The sequence below is a fragment of the Grus americana genome, chromosome 11 (genome assembly GCF_028858705.1).
Source record: "Grus americana isolate bGruAme1 chromosome 11, bGruAme1.mat, whole genome shotgun sequence".
NCBI lineage: Eukaryota > Metazoa > Chordata > Aves > Gruiformes > Gruidae > Grus > Grus americana.
Window position 1 is genome coordinate 7,803,155 of NC_072862.1, and position 24,984 is coordinate 7,828,138.

Genomic DNA, 24,984 nt, shown 5'->3' on the forward strand with positions numbered 1-24,984 from the left:
GTATTTTTGTGAATTACATTTCAAATTCCAGGTCAGATAAAAAGACCCTAAGGTTGTCTGTGGATTTATTGCCCATCAGGGGAATATTTAATAAGAATGTTTTGTTATTTTGAAATATGAGAAAAGTTTTCCATTACCTAGGTTTCTAAAAGGTAAAAAGAAAGTTCTCTTGGCTGACAGTGTTACTTTAATTCATAAGCTGCAGGACAGGGGAGAAGCTGTAGATTGCTGTCATTGATTATGATCACTGCTTGAACTGGCAGAGGAAGAAGTGTTATGATGATGAGAACTTGTCTTATTGTTGTCATTAGCTGTTACGAAAGTCTGCTTACTGTGTGTGATGCTAAAATGTGTAAGCTGTTGATAGTTAGGGATAAGGAGATGAAAAGAAATCGACTCATTCCAAATAGTTATTCTGTTTTGGTTTTTTTTCCCCATTATTATTGTTATTTTTGTGTTCTCTCCTGAGTGGTGCTCTAGAGTGCATGGATTAAGTCATGGTTTTGGCTGCAAAAGCTGCCATCAAACTTTGGTTGTGGTTAAATAAGCTTAAAGCACCAAGGGACTGAATAAAATAAGGGTTAGTGAAGGGTGATGACAAGGAATTCAGTTAATGGTATGAGCATCTGCTGAGTGAATGCATTGTTATTAGCTATTAATTCGGTTGCTGTAGGCAGGATCCAAATGTGATTGAGAAGAGGGTAAAGCTTAGGAGCCTGGTTCCCAGAGGAATCAGATATGGGAAAGTGCCGTTTCTGCCATGCTGGCTGCTTCAGAACTCGCCTTTCCACAGAAAAGTAGAGTTTTTCCCACTGTCTTGATCAAGAAATCTCCTTTGTGTGAGAGATGCGCTGCTCTTTTCCAGCTTCGAGACATCTCGTTAGGGGGACAGTCCTCAGAAGTTTTGCAGAGCTTCACCTGAGCTGTTGGGGGAGCTCAGCACCCCGGGGAGTCCTGCAGAACTACTGTGCTGACTTTAGAAAATGTTTTGGGATCCTCTGGGATGACAGATGCTTGTGTATGCACATGTAACATGCTGTTAATAATTAGAGCTGATTGGATATTCAGTACAAATTACACTGGCTATGAAGTTAGCCCCTTCTTTAGGCTTACAAGTGGCTCACAAAACACTGTTAAAGCATATTTTTAAATGTATGTTTTTTCATAAATATTGACAGATTTAATTTTAACAAATAATGTTGAGTCTGAGTGTTTTAAAACTCTTGCTGGGCTGTTCGCTGTCAGTTGTTAATGGTGCACGTTTGGATTTCTGAGTCACAGGGTAAATATTTTCCCTTTCTAATTTGTAGGATTAAACATAAGTTTCAATGATAATTTTAAGTGCCAGTCCCTCCTCATGGTGTGTCTGCCCCCCCGGCCAGGCCCACGTGCCATGTCTTCGAAAAGAACTGCTTAGAGAAGAGAAATAGGTCTGACTGCACTCAGCAAACTGAGAAAAAGAGAGTGTTTCCATTTTCTCTCATTCTCCATGTCACCTGGAAGCTGGGTTGGAGCTTTCTTTTTCAGTTTTTCATTATGAGCTGGGTAGTTTCCCAAACCTGTACGTCCTTGTGTGAATCTGAAGGAAGAACTGTGGGGGTTTTTCTTTTTTAATATTGACTCAGGCTGAATCTGTCTCCTGTGGAGGAAAAAGAAAAAGTTCAGCCACTGTGGCTGCATTTCCCATATTCTGCAAAACTCATGCAGAGCCATACTCAGCTTCAAATTCATATTTGCCCCTTGCATGTGTTCATGTATGCTCGTAGGGATCCTCTAAGACAGCACACTGTTGGTAGAAAATAAATATTCACTAATAGTAGTACCAATGACCATGGCTGGTTTGAAAAGTGACTAATGATTTCGATGTAAGCAAATCTGAAATACTTTAGAGAAGCCTGTTTTTCTGCCTAGGAACAGTTCTCCATGGACTGTTAGGAACTCCAGCCTTGCTTGTTGCTAGAGGAACTGAAAAGGAGCAAAACTCAAAGATATAGTCATATATTTTTCTGTAATTGGAGGAGGGGTGGTAACATCTGTGCTACGTTCTTGTCCAGGAGAGAGAAAAACCCACACTAGCAACATCTATATATCCCCTTCATTCACTCTCTTGCATCCATTGCAAAAAGATTTAACCATTTACAACAGACTTGAAAGAAATTTCCCACAAAATAGTGATATGCAGTGCCATAAATAAAAGCTGTTCTCAGGTATTTGGCACACATGTGGCTCTCTCTACTTAACAGTTAACGTCCTTAGAAAAACACACATTTTGTCTGGAAAAACAAACTAACAAAACAACAACAAAAAGCCCCAAACCCCAAAGTAGCAGCATTCTTTGGGAGAAATGCCCAAGAGGCTAGGATGGGAAGAGGGTTGATTATCCTTTTTCTGGCCACTTACCTTTGTATTTTCCCTTTTCACTCTCTCCCCCCCCATTCCTCCTCTTTTTGTATAAAATAGTCCTGCAGTATGTAGAGCATAAGAATCATTTTTCTAGCAGAGACTGCAACCTGCTTGAGGAGCCTCCATCCCCATTAGAGGCTCTTTGCAGAAGAAGTAATTTCCTTCTCCCTATAAATTATGCATCAACATACATTTAAGATTCTGAAATGATGAACAGAAGATGAAAGCGTTGTGGAGTGTTGCTGCTCCTATGGAGCTGAATCCACGACGTTGTATACAGGCTGGAGCACACCTTGTTAAGACAAACCTGCACGTGTTGCTGTCCTAGTACTCCGGCTGTAAAAGCATGGAGATGGGAGCTCCTCCGACTTCTCCAGCCTCAGCTCTGTTAAGAAAGACTTTTTGCCTCTTGGAAGGAGTGAGAGGGAAGGATAGCAACGTGTGTCCAAAATTATCTTCCTAGATGGACTCTGCCAGCCTGGCCAGGGTGATTCCTGGTCTCCCTGACTCCTGAAGTGTCCGGAGACCTTCCAGAGTCACAACACAGGTTGAGATCTGCAAGTGCTGGGGCATGCGTGATCCCTGTGGTCTTACCCTAAAGCTGACAACACACACAGCTTCGGAGTTGTAAGGGACTTAGATGCTCTAATGGGAAAGGCAATTCAGTCAGCTAGAGGAGTTGAGATTAACAGCTAGTACTTCCAAACCGAACTAAAGATACGTCATCTTGAACTAAAAGCGTGTGATGGTTGAGCACTGTGAAACGTGTTGGATGAGTGGAACTACTGCGTACAGCAATGGAGCAGGTCACTGCAGAGCTGCTTGGCTGACTTTAAACTCAGTGTCATGTCACAGTGTATGAATGATGTTGTTGCCTTCTGCAATAAAACTACACGTGCATATGTATAGAAATAAATTAAACAATCTTTTTTAGCACAGATCGGGTTTTAAAATGCCTTTGCACATTCTCTCCTTGGGCTGTAGTTTCCATCTAGTGTAATGGGGGTAATAAGGGGGCATGTACGCTTTCTGGGGGATGAATATTAAATATATAATGTAATTAAGTACTGAAAAATTGAAAAATAATGGTTATCCATAGCCTGTGAAAATAGATGAAGAATGTAATCATATGTACACATATATTTTAGAGAAGAATTTTGTGCTGCTGCCACAGTTGAAGCTATATGGGAGCATCCTTTATATTTGTCATGCCAGAGAGTATAGGGAGAATTTTAAAGTCTACCCATGGAATCCGAAGGTGGCGAATAAAAATTAATGATAATTCCTGAATGGGAAAATTTTGGGGGTTTTATGTAAAACTGTCATATATCACAGTTCATTGTGTAAAAAGTAAAAAATGCACCTTGCAATAGGTCTGAGCTCCTATAATGCCCAGTGCTGCAGGAACTGATTCCAGACCTGAGGTTCCTGTGGAGCCTTTCAGGGCAAATCCAGCACTGCTGTGGTGCCTGAGGCGAAGTGAGACAGGAACAGTGAAATACTTCCATGCGGTTCTGGCATCAATGACCCTGCACCACTTCTGTATTTCTTCCATGGTCACTTAAAACAACAATGAAGCATCCCAAGCACTTTGCACTGTTTGCATCACATCTGGTGCTGGCTGCCAAGAGCCGTGTGTTCGCATAACTGTGGGTGCGTCTTTGTCCCTTCAAGTTTTGCTTTCAGGTCTGGTTGTTCACTTCTACCCAAGTTGACCCAACTGCTGAGTTTCCTCTTTGAAGAAAGAAAGCAGTGCCATGTGGTACCTCTCCTTTTCTCTCCTTTGACAAAGTTTTCTTTTAGAGAGAGAATGGTTTTTGCTTTTTAAATGCAACATCCACCCTAAAAGAACCTGTGTATTAAAGCAGGCCATCAAGCCTTTCATCACTTCTCTGGGTGATAGCAGTCATGAATTTTTTATTTTCTGCAGGGCTCACTCCAGATCTGCCACAGCATTGTGTGGGTGCACACATGTAAAAGGGCTACTAATTGAAATTCAGATGTAACGAGATGAAGTTTTGCTATTCACCGTGACTGCCTTTTGTTTTAGCCCTTGTATGCTCAGTGCACCTAAACAATGCAACCATTGCTTCTCCTTTTACATTCAACAAGAATAACTTAAAAGGCAAGAAATATTTCTGTGTCTGCTCTAGAGATGAAATATGCCCCTCCAAAAATGGGAATGGCGTGTGTGAGTTTATTTATTTACTTACTTGTGGGGAGAGACAGAGATTTTGATGGAACTGAAAAGAAAATAAAATAGAGAACTTGCTGCTATAAACTGCTCTCTTTTGAAGATGCAAATGTGTTTCTATTGCCTAGGTAACTATTATGGAACACCCAAGCCTCCCAGCCAGCCCCTCAGTGGGAAAGTGACTTCCACCGATGCTTTGCAAAACCTGCAGTCTGGCTCCAAGCAGTCGACTCCAAAGCGAACCAAGTCTTACAATGATATGCAAAATGCTGGCATAGTGCATACAGAGAATGAGGAAGAGGATGATGTACCTGAAATGAGCAGTAGCTTCACAGGTAAAACAAAAATATCGGGGTCCATCAGTTGCTATACACAGGAAAGATTTTGGAGGGGGATGTTTTTGTTTTTAATGGGATTCCTGCAAAGCTGTTGATCCCAGACAGAACTGGCCAACAAGACTGGGATGGCGGGTGTCTGGGTGTGGACGATCCCACGCACAGTTGCGTCTTCTAGAAAGACCTTGTGGAATTGAGGAAAAACTGGGGAAAAGCTCAAATCCATTAGTTGCAGAAAGTTCAAGGAAGAGTTGAGCTATGGTTGACAGTTTCAGTCATTATAAATGGTATGAAATGGCTCAACCAGGATACATTTGAAATTAATTATTGTTCCTTCAAAAATATATTTCTGTCCTTTGCTCTTCCTTGCATCTAGAGATATCTGTCTCGTACAATTATTAGGTCCTCTTCTCCAAGGTACTTTCCAGCAAACCAAGGGCTGCTTGTTGCAGGAATGAGGTCTGAAGCAATGGTGCAACCTCTTTGTTTTTATGAAGGCCTTGTGTCCTGCTGAACAGAGATCTCAATCCCATCATGGCTACCTTTGAGCATTGGCTGAAAGATCACTGGAAACTTTTGCAATCTAAAGTCAAGTGCTGTGCAGGCAGATTCAGAGCAAAATACTGTTGAAGATCAGTTGAGTTTCCACAGAAATCAACTGGAAGTTTGCGAACTTCTGGGGGACAAGAGCTCTTCCCTGTGTCTGCAATCCTAGTTTGTTAATGCTTAGAGCATTACTTCCTCAGCTCAGTTTCAAGCATTGAATTCATCTTCCTAGCTCCCTCTGAGGTAGATACTTAGTAAGCAGCATTATCCACACCTTCAGCCTTTTACAGCTGCTTGCTGTGGGTGCTCACCACCCCTGGCACTAGGTCCCCTGGTCACTTCCTACCACCGAGACAATTTTCCTTCCCAGCCTCTGATGAGTCATAGGAGCTGTCATGCCAGTTCCTACCTGCCAGAGTCCTGGCTCCAACATCTGTGTAGAGCTTTAAAAGGATTTAGGCTGAGATTTAGTTTTGGCCGTCTTTGAGCCAAACTGTCAAGTGGCTTTGAGAGTTGTGCTCTGTTTGGCTGTTACCTGTTAGATGTTTGCAATCCAAATCACTCCTGGCTGGCTTGATCCCTCCCAGGCTGGAGTTTCTGTCTCTGCTTACCAGCTCCTTTATAAAGTTTTGCACCTGAGGGCAGTTTCCCATATCTTGTGAGCTGGCAGCAACCTCAGCCCTTGTCACAGGGTCTGATTTTGGGAGGAAGCTGGTGGGAGATGCTGTTTGACCTCCTTGCTGCCGATCTCAGTTTGGTGCCCCTGAACTGACTCTAGCATCATTTCTCTGCCTTGTTTTCCTTCACAAGATGAAATACTGGAAGACGCAGCTCATTTGTCACAACGTTATCACACCCTGGCCCCTTGCCTCCATTAAATGGGCACAGAATCAAGAGAAGAGTTATTTCTCCTATACCAAAATGATTCCTTATGCTTAACTCACACGTAAGTGTGCTAGCCATATTAAAATGCTTCTGCTTCCTTAGAAGACCTCTCAGTGACTTGTGTTTTCCAGACTTTGGCATGTTTACACTCGCAGTCTTAAGCTGGCGATGATTCATTCATGCTTCTTTATCTTGTCAGCTTTTACCTAAAAATATTGAACGCCAGGAAGGCTTGAAAGCAGGCAGCCAGCTGAGGGTACTGGTATAGTCTAGATCTTTTTCTTCCTTCTTCTCCCAGTTTATTATTTTCAATATCTTGCCTTTTTCTAAAGGCAGCACACACAGTAGAAATAGCACAGGAGCTGCAGCGAATGGCCCCCCCCCCCCCCAAAACCAAGGGCTGTGAGTTGAGGATGTCAGTGGTCTCCGGTCTGGAGAGCGGAGGCGAGGTCTTGGCTGTGAAGCCCTTTCAGTCCCACTGCTTGGGGACTTGGCAGAGTGTGACAGTGATCTCTCTGTCTTTTGCTCAGTGTGTTGTCTGCCATGTGTACTGGAGGCTGGTGGTCTCAGGTGATTTGGAAGTACTGCCATTGATATTTCAACACCTTCAAGAACCAGAGAAAATCCCTTTGATAGACACGGGGGCAATTTTAGAATTTGTCTATTACCAAAACCTCTCTGTGAAGGAGTTAGAAGCACAGACCTGGTTTGTGGAGAGCATTTACTGTGATTAGGGGTGGAGGGAATGAGCAGCAGTGTTTCATGGATATAGTTTAAAGCTGCATGAATTTAAGCATCAGAAACATCTTCTTGGAGGGAGGAGGGCCAGATACATCATAAAATACTCCTGAGTGACGTTGACTGAAAGGATACAGTGATGAGCCGTGGAATAAACAGCCTCAGACAGCTAGAACAGGCACTAGTGAGCAGCAACATGTGGATGCATGGTGTAGTCATGACACTCGTTTTAATTTTTAATTTAAAAAACCGCACTGCGCTAAAGATGTTCACCATTAGCTTGTTGACTTTGAGCTTCTGGCTGCCTTTTGCACTTGTGAAAACCTCCCCTTTTGATCACTCTTCAAAAAGGAAATTTTATTCTCCTAATCCCTGTCCCACAATTGGCACCGCGGGAGTGAACCTGTAAGCCTGCTCAGAAGCCCATTGAACTCATCTACATCAGTGAGCCCTGGCCTCAGCCACCTTGGAAGGCTTTGGTACCTCAGCAGGGCCTGTTAGAGTGAACACGGGAGCTCATCACAGCTTCTGATTCGTGCTGGCGAGGGTCTGGCTGGCAGAGCGCGTGTGGGCAAAGCAAGCTCGTCCCTGCTGGCAAAAAGACTGCAGGGCCTCTGTCCTTGGTTCATCTGTTGCTGTGTCTTGCAGGTTAAAAAGGAAGGACAGGAAAACTGTAAGGATAAACCCGGAGAAGCAAACGCAAGGAGAAAAAGACTGATTTTCAATTTTATTTGTGCTTGTTTATTTTACAGCAGAGTCTGGTGACCAAGACGAGCATAATACGCATATCGTAAGAGAGACAGCCCCACCGTCCACGATTGATAGCCACACCAACGTTCCCACCACGGAACCATCTCAGAACCTCCCTCAATACCTACCTCCTTCTGCCGAGGATAACCTAGGTCCTCTGCCGGAAAACTGGGAGATGGCCTACACCGAGAATGGAGAAGTCTATTTTATAGAGTAAAGCATATTTTTATTGTTCTATTTCCATTTCTCCCCCTCTCTCTCTGGGCATAAGTAAACCTCCGTGGATGCATTTGGTGTGTGTGTACGTGTGTGTGTATTAAATATTTAGTGTATACAGTTATGTCGCAGAGCTGTAAGTTCTTTACTGCTTGTGCAGGGGTTTTGCATTTCCTGATTGGATTAACATCCCAATTACTCCTGAGTTCAAAGGCAAGGGGAAATGCTCATTTTATGAGGGTAGTTACAAAAGCATCAGACACTTATAAAATATGGGCCAGTTGTTTTCACGGGTGGAATGAAAGCTCCTAATTGAAAGGGCTGAGACTTCATTTCTGGAGCCTGCCTCTGTGCAGAGTGCAGCAGAGAGAATTCCTCCGTCGTGTGCTGAGGCAGTAGCAGAGCCTGGGAATGGACTTTGTGTGTTGTCTTCTCGTCAGAGCAAATGGGCCAAATATGTTAACATGCTCCAGTGCTTTGCAGAAGGCATAGCTCAGTGCAGAGCAGGAACAGTAAGTTTGGAAAAGCAAGAAGTACCTCATGCTCCGCAGTCTTTGCCTAAGAGCTGAGTGCTGTCAGCAGTTTTATGATGATATTGATTTTTTTCATGCCATAAATAATAGTCCCTAATTATACTTGTCTAAATTTATTGAGATAGGAGTAACTTATAAAATGGGACCTGTTAGTGAAAGAGATTTCTTGCACAGAGTTTAGCTAGATGTTAAAATTCAATTAGCTTTTGAAACACAAGCCCTTAGCTGCCCAAGTAGAGGAAGGGGGCGAGGAATTGATTCTGGATTTGATGATCGGTTTAATGTGGTCTTGGAAACCGAGATCCTCCCTCCGCCTGTGCACCAGAAGGCAGTGGGCAGTTAGTACCAAAGAACCCCCTCTGCTAATGGCCCTTCTGGGACTCTGGAGAATTCAGCTGGATGAGGGCAGTAAGGGGAATGGTCCTGCTCCGTCATCAGGAGAGGGGACTTTTGGACAGAGCCAAGGAAAGGTTGATCAAGTTTTCCCTTGGCTGCAATGTCAGGGGAACACATCAGAGAAGAGTGCCAGAAGATCTGAGGACTGAGAGCACCGCAGCAGCTCTTCACCAGCTGGGAGAGTGCTGCTGTAAAAAAAGCCATTTTGCAGGGCGCTCTCAATTACTTGAAGAGACTCCACCAACCCCTAGTGTAAGGTGAAGTCTAAAAGGCACGATGCAAATTCTCATCTGCTGCATATCAGGTGAAACTGAAATGTGTTCATTATCCCGAACGCGGTGTTCTGCCCCTTGTTATGTCCTCAGGGTGCCTCATTCTCTGACGTACTTTCTGGCTTTAATGTATACAACACAGTCTGAGTAATAGCCCATCCAGCCTGCCATTTTCCTCCCTGGAGGAGGACAGATGATGAGCACTAAATGCTGCCCAAGCAGCTGGTTGCTCCCTTCTTTGTCCTCACATGGGCCCTTGCTGTCCTTCCTTACAGGTGCTTCAGCAAGGGGTTCTGCTGCTGCCACCAGCTTCCCCAAAACCCATCCTCATGGCTGCTGTACTCTCTACGTGCATGTGTTCTCTTAGCAGTGCAGGACTGTGGCACCTTAAATAATTTGTTAGACCTTTTGCAGGAGAGTCATGTATGTGGCGGAAGAATATAGCCTGCGTACTCGGCTGGCTGTCTGACATGAAAATCTGGTAGCACACCAACTGCTTCCTTCCCTGCAGCGCAGATTGACCATTTTGAGGATACACACGCATAGGGGGTGATTTTGTGTGAGAACATGTTAGTGTGGATGCAGCACTGAATGACTGCAGTTCTATTAATTCTAAGGACACCCTGAGCCTAGAAACAATTTAGTTTGATTTGTATCAAATTAAGAGAGCAAGCTAATGAGCTGTGTGGACCCAAGCTGGCTCAGATGTCTGTACCATCATCTACAGCGCTTTGGGTTATCAAGTCAGGGTGCTGAAGGGAACAGTATGGGAACATCTGAGCTGCTTGCACAGAACCAGCACACGTCCGGTGGGGCCAGAGCTGCGTGTCGGATAACTGATCCTGATGGCTTGTAGCTGAAGCAATTTGGCTCTTGAGATATGTTTCTCCGGTGCTTTAATTGGGATTTTCATTACCCAAAGTATCGCAGTCCCTCGTTACCCTGCATGTAGATGTATGCATGTTACAGGTCTGACAATCCTGTCCCTCTGAGTGTACGATTGGAAAGGTGTTTAGCTAAATTCTCTGTGCCTTGGCAAACCATGCATCATGAGCGTTTGGTGAGCGAGACAAAGTTGCAAGAAATATGCAAATATTTCATTACTCTCCTCCCACACCCTCTTTCTCAGCTAGATTACAGACTTTCTTATTTATAAGTTGGCAGAACCCCTCTGTTTTATTGCTGTTAATTTGCCTGAGTTGCTGAATTTCTGCCATTCAGTTTTCTAGTTGGCGATTAATTGCTCTGAAGCATACAAAAGGATTAAACACATTTGCTCATCCTGCCTTGGGAGGGCTGGGTAGCAGGATGTCTAAAACAAGGACCTTTTATTTACACACTCGGCTCTTAGGAGCAGGGCAGTCCCCTATTCTTGCAGTAAAATAGGAGTTTGCTGGTCGTTTGTTAGTTCCTCAGGGATCATAGCCCTCGTTGCAGCATTTACAGCTTCATGAGACTGTGGTGAGGCTAAGGTTAAGTTTGTAAACCTCTCTAAGACCCTAAAGGAGAAGTAAATAGCATTACTACAGTATTGAAACTTAGAACTGTTAAGCAGTGTTAAAGGCTAAGCTAGATGAATGATACCTCGGGGACTGAAGAGCTATCTTTGCAGGTTATGTCTAAGATGACATCAGGTTGTAGAAGAGGCATTATATTACAAGATTGTCTCCGTATGCACATGAAACGACAGGAGAAAATAATTTCTAGAAAATTTATTTTAAGCCTGTTTACTATGCAGCCTTCACTGCTGGGACTGGCACTGTCAGGGGACTTGAAGAAAGGAAGAGTTGAAAGTAAAGCTGTTCAACTTCCATCAAAGGCTTTGACAGAACAGTTTTGTTTGTGTAATTAAAAAGTTTTCACTGGAAATTTTGTTTTTGACTAATTTTTGGGTCAAATCTAGACAAATGTCAAGGGTCTTTTGCAGGAACAAAGGTCACTTCATGGTTTAGAGGGGAAGGGAAACTTCTGTCTTTTCATCAGGAGGCAAATGGCTCAAAGACAGCTCCTGGAATTAAGAAACAAACCATCAATGACAAAAGTTTGGAAATCAGTATTATAATATTGTAGCTTTCACATGCGTCCTTCCAGTCAGGAGTACTGATTTGTATATTTTCACTTTTCACCTTTGTGTTTTCAATGCCAAGATTCTTGTGATTTGGTAGACTAGTTTGCAAAGCATAAAATTGTAATGCCATTTCTTCTGAAGCAAAAGTATGCCTTCAGGTCTGTTGAATAATAAAGAGGATATATACTTTTATGTCATTGATACTTCATCTCTGCTTTATTAACAAAGGTCATATTTCCATTTTTGGTTTCCAGCCATAACACAAAAACAACATCTTGGCTAGATCCACGGTGCCTGAACAAACAGCAGAAGCCTCTAGAAGAATGTGAAGATGATGGTAAGAGACTGAAAACAGTGAAGTAATAATTTGTTTGGCCCATTTCTATGTGGCTTTCTTCCTTTCCTTTTACCCTTTCCAATAACCTGTGTTCAGAAATACTTTTTTAAAAAAAAAAAAAAAAGGTTTATGAGTAAGGGCATAGAGACAATATCCGTTATGTTGTTGTAAAATCACTGTCTGTGTATGTAAGATAGCTGTTGAGATGGCAGATCTTTTAATAAAGATCAAAGAGGTGGTAGAAGCAAGAGGCCTCTGGTTTTGCAAAGGCATTTGAATAGTCACTGATGCTGAACAAGACTCAAAGCTTTCTAACACGTTTGTTCCTTGGATCGCTGTGTAGGAGGAAAGTGACTGAGTCTCAGCGTGCTCCATTGTGTTACGCTTCAACCACCTGCTTTACAAGAATGGAAAGACTTATGTTGTTATTTCCTTCTTTGAGCAGAAATAACTCAATTGCTTCATTTATACTGTTAAATTCTGACAGTCCACTTAGTGTTATGATTACTGAAAACAAATTCCATTTGAATGTGTAGATTTTTGCCACTGAAAATACACACTGATGTAATTTTGTATTCCTTGAGATGTTGGAAATGCAAGCCACTGTCCAATTTAGAGCCACTAAATGCAGGACTGTTAAAGGAGGTTCTTTCCCTGCATCCCTTAGGAGATGCTGGAAGAAAAAGGGAATCATGATGAAAATAACTTAAAAGTTTGGGAAAACCGATGTGGAAGTTTTGGTCTACTGACCAGGAAAGGTGATGGTATTCTAACACATAATTTTGGCTAGCGCAATGCTATCATGGTAGACTTATCTTAAAAATCGAAAGGTTTACTTTGTCAGTGTTGGTGCTGTCCTTGTAAAATTAGTTTTCATAATATGATTAAACTCCTACTGGTGTGAGTCAGCTCGATGAGAATTATGATTTTATTTCGGGAAAGAATCGACTCAATCCCTTTTTACTGGTAGGTTCAAACCTGGCCTCCAGAACTGCTGTTACTATTTTTGCACACAGTTTTCAAACTCTGCTTCCTTTCACGTGTGAGATATTGCAGGATGTGAGAACTGGCCTGTGCGGCGTTCGCTGCCTGATGAAGCAGGTCACCAACTTCCTAGTGCACAATGCAGCGCAGCCCCAAACCACAGGGATGTGCAAAGCTCATGAGCTGATGCCTGCTTCAGATCCTTAGCAACTGGCGTCGTCTGTCAAGGAGCGAGCGGAGGGAGCTGGATTAATGAAGGCCTTGCTCTGCACCTACAAATGGATATGTCAGTGGGTAATCAGAACTGGAACAAAATTAAATAAGTGTATGCAGGCAAAGCTCCCTCCTCCTTGCAGTTAAGCATTGCTGGCAATTTAAAGAGAAGGTTGCTAAGTCTCAGCATAAGCGTTCCTCTTTCAGAGGGTAGTTTTCCTTGAAGCACAACTTCTGTCCTCGCTTTACCAGCAAGACTCCCACGACGTCGATAGCCTCAGTGATGCCAACAAGCAGCAAGTGCCGCTGTGGGTCAGCGTGCCCCACGCTGTGTAGGATGTAGGATGAGTCAACAGCGGGTGGCTGAGCTCCTCTGTTAAAACTTTAAGTCTCCTCGCAGAAGGGAAAGTCTTTCTCTTGTCCTCTTGGCAGTTATAAGACAAACATTGGAATAATTTATTTTATTGGGATTAGAAACATACAACTGGTATTTTTGTATTTCATTAAGTTCATAATTTTGCAGAGTAGTGGCATTTTTGTTTATCAGGTCCTTAAAATCAGCTAATTTCATCTCCCCCCACACCCCGTCACTTCATTCACTAAGTTGCTCATTAATGAATATTTTTAGCATTCAGTAGTTAAACCAGTTGCTTCGTAGGTACAGCAGTGCACTGCGCTGTTTTGCTTGGCTGCTCTGATCTTGCTTTGCACATAAGAATAATTCTATTTCAGAAAACAATGTGAGCACAGAGAAGAGAGAAGGTTATTTTTACTGCATAATAGAAGTTGGACATTTTTTGGCAAGGGTCACTGTTGGGAGTATTTCCACTGAAGTCAGTGGGACTCCTCCTCTGTTTTGTTTGTTGTGTGTGTACGCGTTGAGTTTTCAGGCTCAATCCCATCCTGTTTGTGGTTTTTATAAATGTTAGGTGTTGTTTCAGATTTGTTTGGGTGCAGTTGCTTTGTGTTCTTTCTTTGTCAGGATATGTGTCCCTAACAAGTTTTTGGTTGTTTGCAGTTGTTTAGGCTATCAAAGAAAATTGCAATTCGTATTTCATGCTAATGCTCCTAAACAACTGCTTTGGTAGAGTATATTGCAAACAGGTCATGGAAGTGTTTTTTCAGGTGTCCAAATTTTCAAAAGCAATGCTGTGACACTACATCTTCTGTTTGCTTCTATCATTCATTTATGTGGCTTATACTTTGCTGTATTAGGTCCAAGATTGTTTTTACCATCTTTGTTCTGGTTTTGTCATCATCTTTCATTTTCAGACTGCATTATTATTATTTATAGGCTAAGCAATACTTTAATCATCTGTGTCGCTGTTAACTTATGAATATGGAGCAGATAATGATAAATGGAGCAACAGTGAATATTGATGGCTTTGTGTGTTTGAAAAATTATGTGATCTTTGTCCCAGGTGCCCCACTAAAACTGGTGCATTCCTGTATATGCCTCACCAGTGCATCTGGACTTCAGCGTGGGCCTGTGCCTCCAGTTAAACAGGGTGCTTTGCCTTCATGTCTGTCTTAAATCATCTGAGTAGTTACAGTAAAGTCAATTGGACCTTGTATACACATAAATTTAGGTACTTTCTTGAAAACCTTGCTACATTAGTTCTTATTTAGATGCAAGGTTTTCCTCTCAGATTTCTTCATCAGTATTCAGGTCTGGCCGTCTGATAGATCCATGTGTCTACAGAACGGATTACAAAGGTCACACCATGCACATCTGAGGGAGAAGCTTCACTACAGTGAGAACAGCACAAATGTATTACTTTACCGTATCAAACTGTGGCATGGTAGTAGTCAATTGGTACAGATATTTTGAGAATGCAAGAACCAATTCTTTCATTATCTACATCAAATCCATCAATATTCTAATCACTACAGCGTGATAAATGGAAAGCTTGGGCTCGGTCTGTAGAAAAGTAGTGCCGGTTCTGCTGTTTGCTGTAGGGAATTTCTTGCTTGGTGCTGGTATCTGAAATTTTCTTTTAATTTTTTCTGTCTCATTTACTGCTCTTCCCTTGGAGAAGAAGGGGTACACACGGAGGAACTGGACAGTGAACTAGGTAAATCATCCATCTCTCGTTTTGATGTTTGACTTCAACTGCACTGTTTTAAGCCTTTAATTACTTACTTTCTCCTTTGTATCATTTTGCATCTTTCAGTTTTTTTATTTCCACAAGCCTAATTTATCAGCAAAACTTCCCTAGCACACAAAGCACTAATCTTCCCCTAGCTTCAGATCGACAGTGTTTTCCTTACTGATTCAGAGTTTGAAGAAAGCTGGAGAGCCTTAATCTTGCAAAGTCTGTTCAAAGGTGCTTCCTCCTGGACCATGCAGAAGTCAGGGGCTTTTCTGCTGGCACCACTGGCTCCAGGACAAAGCTTCTAGGTGCCAAAGTTGAAAACAAGTAGCTAATGCTGCTTTTTCTTTGGGGCCAAAGACATTTCCCAGGCAAGAGAAGCAAAGTGCGATTTAGAAAGTTTAAGTATTACATAGGATGTCTCTGCTGAGCTTGTGAATGAAACAGCTGAAAATTTTGCTCAGTAGGTGATTTTATAAACAGATGATTTTCAGTGATGCAGTACACTTTTTTATTTGCTGCATCTTTTTGTGAAGAATGCTGTCTTGATATCTCAGCATTGCTCATTCTGTTTATACTAATGGTGGAGGTAGTTGTTATTTGTGCTCAGCTATGCTCGAGTGCACTTGGAAAGCTGAAAGGCATAAGAGGTTGCATAGGATTTTATTTCCACTAGGTCTATTATTGCTTTTAAAGAGGACTGTATTTACGGTTTATAGTTCTGCGTACTGGAGGATTGTATTACCAGAGAATTAACCTCTGGTTTCTGTAATGACTTGCAAGTAAGTGTATTCTACTTCCCGCTTCTGTGTGATTGATACGGCAGCAGCAGCCAGCAGCTATTGCACGGACTTTTAACACTACTCCAGGAACTGTTCTTCTGGATAATACACCTGGAATAATGTTGGAGGCCTAACTTCTTTTAGTGCAAGAATTTGAAAGAAATAACAATTTAAAGAAGAATGCAGTCACTTTAGTGGTACGTTAGCATTATGTGCAACTCATACAAATAATCAGCAGCAGACCAAGAAACATCAGAAGTTAGGTGGATGCATACCAACAACCTGCAAAAATTTCTCATGAGGGTCTTCACAAAGGGTGACTAAAAATAAGAGAGGTTAAAAAATTCAGAGCAAATTCAGAGGCAATAATGGAATGGAAACGTGCCTTTCTTCCAGTCTGATATCATGATCTAGTGCAAGAGAAGATGAGCTGAAAAAATAGATGCAGGGAAACTCATTAATTGATAAGCCTGACCCCAGTTCTGCAGGCACGTACATACACAAGTGTTTTGCTGGAACATCATGAGATGTTCCCTTTGTTTTAATGCAGATAAGCTTCATTGAGCTCATAGCCCATCAGTATACTGTCGAGATTTGCAAATGCTGCGGCATAAAGAAAGACATTTTCAAATGGCGCGGTTGGTTACAGCAACGTTAGGGCATGAAAACATATGGCCTCTTCCCTAACCGTACTCATGGTTAGTGTAAACTGGGTGGTGCCAGATTTCTAGCTCCATAGCTTATCAACAGTTTCTGTTCTAAATATAAGAAAATTAAAGCTTGAAGCATTTCCACATCTTCATGTTTTCCAAAGAGGTGGGTTGAATATGAATAATAGGTCACCTCTTTTTAACAGAAGGTTGTACAAAAGGACACAAAAATTTAACCTTTAGAGCAGAATTTGACATGCTTGGGAAGATCCTCCTGGCCTCAAGGGAGCAGTAAGAGCTGAGTATCCTGAGGTCACCTCCAGCTCCTTTATAGTGATGCATGGGTGCAACTAAAATACCTCATGATTGGAGAAGTTCTTTTTTGGAATCCATCACATACTAAAGAAGAGCATCTCGGTAGGAATCTATGTATTTACCCCAGGCTTAGAAGTGTAAAATTGGATCTTTGTCCATTGAATTTACCTGCTGACAAATGCTCTGAGACTGCAGAGTGCTGCATGGATGTACCAAAATAAAAACCATATGGCTCACTCAGGTTCCTAATGATGCAAAGTGTTTTTGGAAATTTCATATTTGTGATAAAATCTGATGCTCTGGGTCATCTAGCTAGGCTGTGCAACATGGCTATGGGGAATATTGCCTTTTGCTTTAGAGAACTTTCAGATGCTTTTAGAAGTCAGAAAATGCATCTACGTAATCAACAAGTAATGTGTTGAAAGCTCCAGTTTTGTGTATTGTTACTTCTGAAAACATAGAGATGGGTTCCTTAAATGGAAGGTTGCAGAAATAGAAAACTGGATGGATTTTGGCACAAAACTATTTTTGGGGTTAGGAAAGTGCTGGTTTTCTGACCTTCTGTGATAGTTATTTAAAAGAAAAGAAAAAATGAAATTTAATACCAAAACCTTTTGTGAACAGAAGAAAAGGGGGGGGGAAATTTGTTTAAACTTTAAAAATAGAAAACACTTAATAGTCTAAAATAGACAAAATATATTTAGCAGGAAAAATTGTGGAAAATTCATTTTAAGGCATTTGTCCATTACTTCTCCCTTCCCTCATTCAGTTTTTACTTTTCTTCTACTTCTAGCTTGGTCTCTTCACCATTCTACTTTCACCGTAGTGCAAAGAATTAAATGGCTACCACAACTTGTGATTTTCCTGATTGCATGCTAGGTCTTAATTTAAACTCTTTAAGCCAGTCCCACAGAGTTTTCACCATATGGGACTCCTTTGCAAACGTGAGAGTTCCCTTTGCGAAAAGACTTTCAAGATTGGCCTTTAGTTTTCTGACTAAAACTAACTAACTAGTTTTTCTAACTAGTTAGTTTTCTAACTTTTTCTCACATACACTTGCACGGTGTAAAGGAATATCTGTTTCTGAAGCGTTCATTTCAGATTGATCTGCTGATAAAATTGTGGAGTATTTTTATGCCCAAAAGTTAGCACTGGCTTGCATTTAATTGCTTATGTCTCAAGGAATCCAAAGATGTTAAACCCAATGAGGATAAAGTAATGATAAGAATGGAAAACCTACCTTATATCTGCAAATAAGGGACATGTGGAGCAAAAACCATGAAAATCTATTTCATCTGATCTCCAGCCAATTCTGAACACAAACATAAACTTTGAGTAATTAGTCCATGTGTGTTTGTATAGATTCTGTTCATCTCCAGTCTGGAGATATTTCTGTCCTTACGGCAACATAGCTGAAGTGTATAAATGCAGAACTAGATAGTTACATTTATTCTAATTAATGGGCCACTGTTGATTGTATTGGCTCAACAATTGATGGCATTAATGAAAATAAATCTTTGCATTTAATAACAAACAGAGATTATTTATTATCCATCTTGTCAATTTAGTGATCAGTTTTGAGGAATTATTTTGCATGGGATATTTGAACTGGTGTTATCTGACTGGCTTTTTTTTTCATTTAATTTTTTTTAATTTAAATGAATGTGCAGAGTCTGTGGGACCACACTTGCATAGTCTATAGCATGGTGGAACATTCTTTTGAGTTGATTCGCAGCCTCGCACAAACACACCACTCTGTATTGTTAATAGGAAGATTATTTCGGCACCCACAGCCAACGGGAACATTGTGTTTAAAAGAGCGGGACAAGGATCAGGCCCTTAAGTAATACATTCAGCTTTAATAACCCTCAGTTGGATGCTGAAGTGATTTTATTACATTCACTAATTATAGTTAAAGTACTATGTGCAGCCTAGAAAATCAACAGGAACAAAAGTGGATACATTTCCAAATGTTAATTTCATCTCCAGAACTGGTTTTTGTTAATTATGCTAATTAAAAAAGGAAATCTTTGTTACATGTCATTATGGCAATATGTATTTTTACATTAAGTGCTATGCAGTGAAATACATCTGTGTGTGCCAGCCCCACTTGGGCAGATTCCATATGCCGGGCGTTTGCATTAAATTCACTTTGTCCTGTTTCAAGATGTGCTTTTGCATTGGGCTCACGGCAGAGCAATGCAGTGTAAATCCCTAAAAAAAGAAGTCAAAAGCCCCCACTTTTTTCAGCAGTGGTGAGCATAAATGTCTCAGCCTTGGTACAGGAGATGAAAGTGGTCTCTCTGTTAGTGTGCTACGATTGCTTGCCATAATCTCACCCATCTTCATACACTGGCATTTAAATGGCCTGTTGCCTGCATCGACTTCCACTGCAGTGCCTCCATCCAGGGCCGCTCTGCCCGTGGTGGCCAAACCAGAGGGGTACTTGAGGCACTCCCAGAAAGGAAATGTATTGATCATTTGTTCGTTTAATGTAAAAAGCAAATCTAAAATTGACTGGCATGGGCATCAACCCACTGATTTGCTAACCCAGCACTGGTGGGACAGGCTATGATGTTGCTGCCATGCTACACCAGCCTTTAAAAGGAGGCTGTGATCATTCTAAAAAGTGTTCAAGGCAAATTCTGAGCTACTGATGAGTTTTGCACGCTGAGCAGGAGCAGCTACCCATCAGAAAAAACTACACTGGAAGCTTCAGTAATGCTTTTTCTATTTCCAGAGTTGCCTGCTGGCTGGGAGAAAATTGAGGATCCCGTATATGGTGTCTACTATGTAGAGTAAGTGCTGCTCTCCGGCTCTGGTGTTGCTGTCGGGTGGAGGAGGGCTTTCCTCTGCAGTGGTTTGTGTGCTTTGTTGGTAGCATCTCGAACCAAGGAGGAGGAGTCCCTGTACAGGCTGAGGGATGCCACAGGGGCTGGGAGAAGGAACCCTGCCTTGCCATTCCCCATCCTCTGGTGGGCTCTGGCAGCAGCGCCCTGGGGTGGTGGTGGGCTCAGGGGGACAGGAGCACCCCTGGGTCAGGGCGTGCAGGAGCCCCAGCACCTCACAATATACTTTCATCCAGCGAACAAGTATGCAATTAACTGAGCTCGATCCCCATTGTATTGTGCTATGATCAAAATATGAGTGTGCAAAGCAGAACACCAATTCACTTAGAAATCAGAAAACACTCAAAAGGAGGAATGGAGGAGCCTGTCTGACCAAACAGCCCTGGCAGAGGTTCTTCTATCAGGATGTGTTGTGAATAGAATTACAGGTTTAATGGGACTCTCTCTGGAATTAGAACAGCTTCTTCTTTATCTAGATGTCAGATTGCTCCCTTGGGAAACCGGAGATCTGAGTTTTGTTTCATCACTGACCCCATAAAATGAATTTTTAATTATGTGTATACTCCTGTCTAGTAGGATGGCTTATGATAGCCCTCAGAATAGACATGGAATACAGCTTCTGCCTGCTTTGGCTCATTTCTGACCCTGCCATCTGTGCCTAGGGAAACAAGGTTAGCAAACTGTGTAATTAAGGCTTGACATTTATTTACCAAAGACATCAAGAATATTTTTCGGCTATTAAATGCCATGCCAAGAGGTCTTTCCAGCGTTTTTTCCTGTCACTTTTTATATACATGCCCACTAGTTTTGTGGCACTCCTTAGTGATGAAGTTAAATAGAACAGTAACAGCAATAAGTCATAAGTTTATTTTACTTACTATCTATAAGGTAGCAAGATGGTTATAATTCGAGCATTTGTTTCTGTTCCTTCCAATTCAGGCATTGGAAGGAACTATTATTGCATAATAGCTTTTATTGCATATTATGCAATATTATTGCATAATAGCTTTTATTGAGAAACAACTGTGTCATGAAAAAAGTTTACATCATTTTTAAAGTAGTTATAATTTTTTCTTAACTTTCTGAAGATATCTTGAAATTGGAAATCTTTTCTAGAACTCATTAACTTGTTTTTATTTGACTAGTTAAATATTTTTCCAGTGATTTAATATTGATCTTTAGCAAAAAAAATTCTGAATGTAACTATCTAGAGTGCTTCTATCGTAATTACTTGAAAAAGTGGTTGGTTGTTCATTCGGGTGAGGGGGGTTGACAAAGACACTTGGGACAAGAGACAATAAAAAACCAAGTTTTTAATGGTAAGCTCGGCTTTGGATACGAAGCTGGGCTTTAAGCTAACATCATTTCCTAAGGTCTACCTGCTCCTCCGCTGTAGCAAAATCACTATTGAAAAACTACTCTTGAGTGGAAGGGCTGATGAGCAGCTCATCTCGGCTGCAGCCGTCAGCCACAGAGAGTTCCCCCAGTCCTCTGCCCCCACCGCCCTGGCATCCGTGACTCGTGATCATCCTTGGGTTTCATAAAATTCTTAATCCTCTGTGGAGTGCATTGCTTGTCTGCCGTGTTTGGGGCTGGGCTGCTTTTTTTTCCCTTTTCCTGAGATTGGTAAGAAGTATTAGCTCTAAACATCTCATACGGGTCAAAGGCTGCCTAATGGCCCTCCAAGGAGGGCAGCTGAAGTTTCACCAAATGCTACTTTCCACTGGGAGTATTTGCTGGTGGCTAAATCTGAATATATTTTGATCCATTTGGAGCTTTTCAGCTCATAGCCTGCATCCCTGCAGATATTTTTAAGACACCCCGTTAATAGTGTGCATTGATCAGATAGATGACAGATGTTACCAGTTGTTGGGTTTTGGGGTTTTTTAGTTTGTTGGGGGGTTTTTTTGTTGTTTTTAACTTCAGTGAGCCAGGGAATGACTGCACCTCTGGAAATCTGATTAAAGCAAGAATGATATAGGCATGTCTTTTAAAATGCAGTCAGACAGAGCGCCTTTTCTGCTTTAATCTCATTTTTCACATATAGATCACTACTTTAATGTATTTGAAGGAATTAGCCATTCCTACTCAGACATCATATCAATACTGGAATCCGCTTGTTTTCCTAAATACACATTTTGGCACAACTAGGTGAGCCTTGCTCCACTTACACGGCTGTTGGGTTTGTTTGGTATTTTACTCCTTTCCTCAGAGCAGTTTCATTCCTGGCTGTCATTCCTGCTTGTCACAAAGGGTTTCCTAATTTATTGCTCTCTTTCATCTCCAGCCACATCAACCGGAAGACTCAGTATGAAAACCCAGTTCTTGAAGCAAAGAGGAAGAAACAGCTTGAGCAACAACAACAGCCACCAGAAGGTTGGCACCACCAAGGGCGTGATGGTTGGGGTTTTCCTGAGGGAGCGTGCCCGCCCTCCCCTTGGCAGCACCATGCCGATGTGGTTGTCCTTCTTTCTAGGGCCTTAGCATTTAAAGGCAAAATGATGCGCCTAGGAAAGGTTGTGTCTGCCCTTCACATAAGATGCAGCAAAGGAGAAAATCTAAACCATATAACCACTTGAACATAGCGGCTTTCACCCCTGTTAAAAGGGAGAGATTTTTCTTTTAATGTCCTGTATTTCTGGAAAGTTTCTAGGCTTCCCAGAAACAATTAAAAGGCACATTTTCCTCTTTAATCTGCTCCATCAAGTTACTCACTGTAGCTGGTGTTGTTCCAGTCTGCATTGGGACTCACAGGCTATCGAAGGGGATGAGGAGTGGCCCTTTACATGTGCACTAGAGAAACCCCTCTGCATGAGAGACTTTTAATCCAAGACCTTTGGATGTTGTCAGGCTCTAACATCTTGAAGTAATTTCATTATTTTAAAACCACACTTTTTTATTTTCCTTTTTTTCCCTCTTTTTTATCTTTTTTCTTTCATTTTTTTTTTTCTTTAAATGCAGCCCAACTGCAGTGAGGGACTTGTGACATTTGGGTTGGTTTGGGTACCTTCGTAGCTTTCACACCAAGTTATTTCACAACAGTTACTATCCAAGGGGAAAATAATTCAGGCTTCAGCATTCCTCCTGCAGCCCCATTTCCCGCAACATGAGCTCTTCTACTTGGAGGCCATGAGTGCCATGGGGAATAGAATTCACATAAATGTTGAGACCACTTAGATGCAAATCAAGTCCCATGTTTGAGTGTGAAGTAGGGCGTCCCAACAGATGCATCAGTAGACCTGGACAGAGAGAGTCCTCCAGATCTGTTTTTTGGACATCCCATTCATTTTATTCCCTCTTCCCCACTCTGTTTCCTCTCTTGCCATGCTTCTCACATCTTCTCTGCTTGAACCCCGCACTCCCAGTGTGTGTACGTGCAGGAACTCATAGTGCTGTTGTGAAACGAGTAACATTTCCCTCTCTGCCCTCTCTAGAATGGACAGAGGAGTGTCCATCTCTCCCACCACCCGCTGCTCCAAACCATGTTTCAAACAACCAAGAGGCAGTTCGGGAAGCACCAGTGCAAGGTAACAACCTTGTTAAACCAGTCGTAAAAGTGCAGCAAGGTTTTTTTCCTGAGAATGACATTCCCTCAGCCACCCACAAAGGGAGTATCTCCATGACTAGTGTCACACACCAGGGCACGTGCCTGCTTATCTGAATTCCTATAGATTTTGAGACTAGCTGTTTCAAGACCACATTTGTTGCCAAACGCAAGAGGCACATGAGATCGCCTGCATCAAAAAAGAAGTGTGGCTATTCTCTGTGTAGCGTTCCAAGTCTTTTAAAAGGCACAGTGTAAACATGAGTTACAACATTGGTGGGATTTAGCAGCAAGTGTGGTGGATGCAAATGCGAGTAGGAGGAGACCCTTTTCTACAGAGCTGTATGGATATGCAATGATTAGACTTTTACACCTTCTAAACTCTACTGAGTTTAGAATGTGGCTTTTGTAATAAGATCTAGTGCAGAGTTTTCTTTCTGGTCTCATAGGTCAACATTCCCCCCAAAAAGCAGCACAAAATCTCACCGTGTTGCACTGTGATTAAGGCACTGACGTGCATTAACATGGTCATGTTTTGGTTTGAGAGCCAAAGCCAATGTCACCCCATGTCTGCATTCCTGGGCAGGTAGAGTTTCATGTTAAAGTAGCTTAAGAGCCCTGGAAACTGGTCAGCAGGTTTGGGAGCTGTGATGTGCAGAGGTTGTTGGCACTGCTTGGCAGAACCTTGGTTTTGGAGAGTTTGGGTGTCTTGGTTGCATTTGTGACTTCTGAGCAGCCAGGTTCTGGTAATTACCCTGGATGAGTCTGGCTTGCAACTTTATGGATTTTCCATTTTGTTTTCTTTGAATCCAAATGAAAATTTGGAGGGAGCTAGGAGCAGGGGGAACACCAGAAGAGTGAGATCCTCTGCCATTTGGAGAGCTTTGCAGAGCTACCAGGCCTCTGTGCTGAATCTGACTTACTATAGTACCAGAAGTGCCTCGGCCACACATTAGGGGCAAATTACATCCTGTTTCTGAAAAATTGGAGTTGAAGCTCCTCTGGGAAGCACTTCATGAGGAGGGAATAATAATAGGTCCAAATACTGCGGAGCTGCTTTGACGTTGTATATGTGTACAAGTACTTTGGGCTATTACAGCCTTATTTATTAGTGTCAATGGTCTGTGTATAGCCAACTGCTCACAGACCAGTCATTTCTCTTAAATACCTAACCAGACAGGACGTGAATGGTTCCTGAATTTGCAGCGTGAGCTGAAACATTGCCAGATCAGGTTGCCAGCAAGGGCAGAGAGTTCCACTTGTACCTGTTGCAGTACAAGTACTCTCTGGTTACAAGTGGTTGTAAGTAGGCTTCCTCTTTGGCTACATCTAAATTGCAGAGCAAGTGAGTGGCATTGCCCTGATCTGCAGGAACCAGAGGCTGGGGAAGGTGAGAGAGAAGGAATCTGGCTGGAGCACATCACCCTGACAGAGCTGGGAGCAGCCGGCGGGAGGCTGGCCCCGGGAGCTGGGAAGTACTGCCTTGCTCCACGGGTCAGCCATGATTTCTGAAGGCGAGCCTGGCAGGGTGCTGCGGTCCCCGGGCTGCCTTTCCTGCTGTGAAGAGCCAGAGAGTGCTCTCTGCTGCAGGTGGCACTGGATCAGCCCTTCCAAAACTGACATGCCAAGTTTGACAGTATCCAAAGCCCTCAGTGCATTCCCGAGGGGTATTAGAGTACATTAGAGTAATCCAGACTTGTAACAAGAGAAAACACGGGAGCTCTGGGGATCGTACCCTGACCACCATGCATCCAAGGTTAGGCATATCATCAGAGTGCCCCAAAAATGCTGGTCTTCCTCGGGGAGACATCTGTGAATGCCACCTCTGCCTTTTAAACTTTTACACTGTCAGGCTGGAGCAAGGACCGTCCAAGCGTCCGT

General features: G+C 42.3%; 1 protein-coding gene across 26 annotated transcripts in view; it reads left to right on the top strand.

The window, feature by feature from the left end:
- Nucleotides 1-24,984, top strand: part of MAGI1 (membrane associated guanylate kinase, WW and PDZ domain containing 1) — a 352,095-nt gene that overhangs the window by 267,530 nt on the left and 59,581 nt on the right. For 13 of the 26 annotated variants that reach the window (XM_054838040.1, XM_054838041.1, XM_054838020.1 and 10 more), the window contains exons 4-10: nucleotides 4,726-4,932; nucleotides 7,854-8,064; nucleotides 11,591-11,673; nucleotides 14,907-14,945; nucleotides 19,451-19,508; nucleotides 21,847-21,935; nucleotides 22,994-23,086. In XM_054838040.1, coding sequence (XP_054694015.1) covers nucleotides 4,726-4,932; nucleotides 7,854-8,064; nucleotides 11,591-11,673; nucleotides 14,907-14,945; nucleotides 19,451-19,508; nucleotides 21,847-21,935; nucleotides 22,994-23,086 — 780 coding nt within the window. The remainder of the gene's footprint in view (nucleotides 1-4,725; nucleotides 4,933-7,853; nucleotides 8,065-11,590; nucleotides 11,674-14,906; nucleotides 14,946-19,450; nucleotides 19,509-21,846; nucleotides 21,936-22,993; nucleotides 23,087-24,984) is intronic. The other 13 variants (XM_054838046.1, XM_054838044.1, XM_054838042.1 and 10 more) reach the window with 4 other exon arrangements.